Consider the following 1,264-nt stretch of genomic DNA (forward strand, 5'->3'; position numbering starts at 1 on the left):
ATAACTAAAGTTGTCATGGAATTACCAGATCAAAATAAATTACTCATGAAAGATGGTTATGAAGTAAAAATTAAAGTAAAGAAAAGTGGTCCTGCATTTACCATAATATTAAATATTCCACATGAAATAGAGGACATACACATTGATTTAGCTCCTGCACTTGTTTTTAATGTATTTATGATTCAGCAATTTACTACAAAATTTGGTATACTTGCGGATGTTCGTACATTTATTATATTTTATTTTAATAATTACATACTTATATTATAACAAATACTGTTTACATTTAGTGTCGAAACAAAGAATGTTTTGCAATTCCAGTACCTTTAAATAACATAAATTTTAATGGAACTAGAGATCATTGGAGACTTAGTTTTTTCTATCAAGAAAGTGAAATTCTTAGAAAATGTGGTTCTGTAAAACCTGTTATACGTCAAATGAAGGTCACTTGACAATTTGAGTACTTATGTATTTCAATTTCAATATTATTAAACAGTTTCATGAAATTTTTGTTTTCAGAAACTGAGGGATGTGCAAAATTGGAAAAGTATCGCAAGTTATTACATAGAAACATTATTTTATCACAAATGCATAGAGTTAGAGGATTTGGATACAATGCCTTCAACATTAATTCTTTTTACAGTATTATACATATACATAAAAGCAATATACAATATAGTATTGTATATATAAAACATATAAAACTTACAAAACATAACATATGTACATATAATCTTTTACGATTTCAGATGCTTAAAGAACTATATAATGCTTGTAACCGACATCAGATAAAGTACTTTTGGAATGAAAACTATAATTTATTAGAAAAGATTCGACAAGAAGAAATGAGTAATATAACTTATCGCTTGAACAAAATCATAAAAGATATTGAAAAGAATATAATGAATGATTCATTTATACTAGCTAAATATATTTGTAAGTTTGTACTTACAAGAGAAAATATGCATCCTTTCCATATTTTCAAATATGAAAATTATTCGCAATTAACATTGGTATAAAATTTTTATTTCTTCAAATTACAGTGTGTCCACCTGAATTACAAATTTTAAAGGAGGAAATCAATTCAATTACACAATGTACGTACTATATAATATAGCGTAATGAAACATAATAGTCACAATAAATGTATGTTTAATAATTTTGCAGCCGAAAATTTAGAAAACTTACAGAACGCTATAGTTAATGTTATAACTATATTCAAGACTTTATGGGATGTGTTTCGTACATAAATATCATGAATATT

General features: G+C 25.4%; 1 protein-coding gene across 1 annotated transcript in view; it reads left to right on the forward strand.

The window, feature by feature from the left end:
- LOC108570434 overlaps positions 1-1,250 on the forward strand; it is a 2,181-nt gene extending 931 nt beyond the window's left edge. Inside the window, exons 5-10 of the mRNA XM_017932294.1 lie at positions 11-219; positions 291-443; positions 520-642; positions 750-936; positions 1,044-1,097; positions 1,168-1,250. Coding sequence (XP_017787783.1) covers positions 11-219; positions 291-443; positions 520-642; positions 750-936; positions 1,044-1,097; positions 1,168-1,250 — 809 coding nt within the window. The remainder of the gene's footprint in view (positions 1-10; positions 220-290; positions 444-519; positions 643-749; positions 937-1,043; positions 1,098-1,167) is intronic.
- Positions 1,251-1,264: the final 14 nt, after the last annotated feature.

Source organism: Habropoda laboriosa, unplaced genomic scaffold (genome assembly GCF_001263275.1).
Source record: "Habropoda laboriosa isolate 0110345459 unplaced genomic scaffold, ASM126327v1 scaffold84, whole genome shotgun sequence".
Classification (NCBI taxonomy): Eukaryota; Metazoa; Arthropoda; class Insecta; order Hymenoptera; family Apidae; genus Habropoda; species Habropoda laboriosa.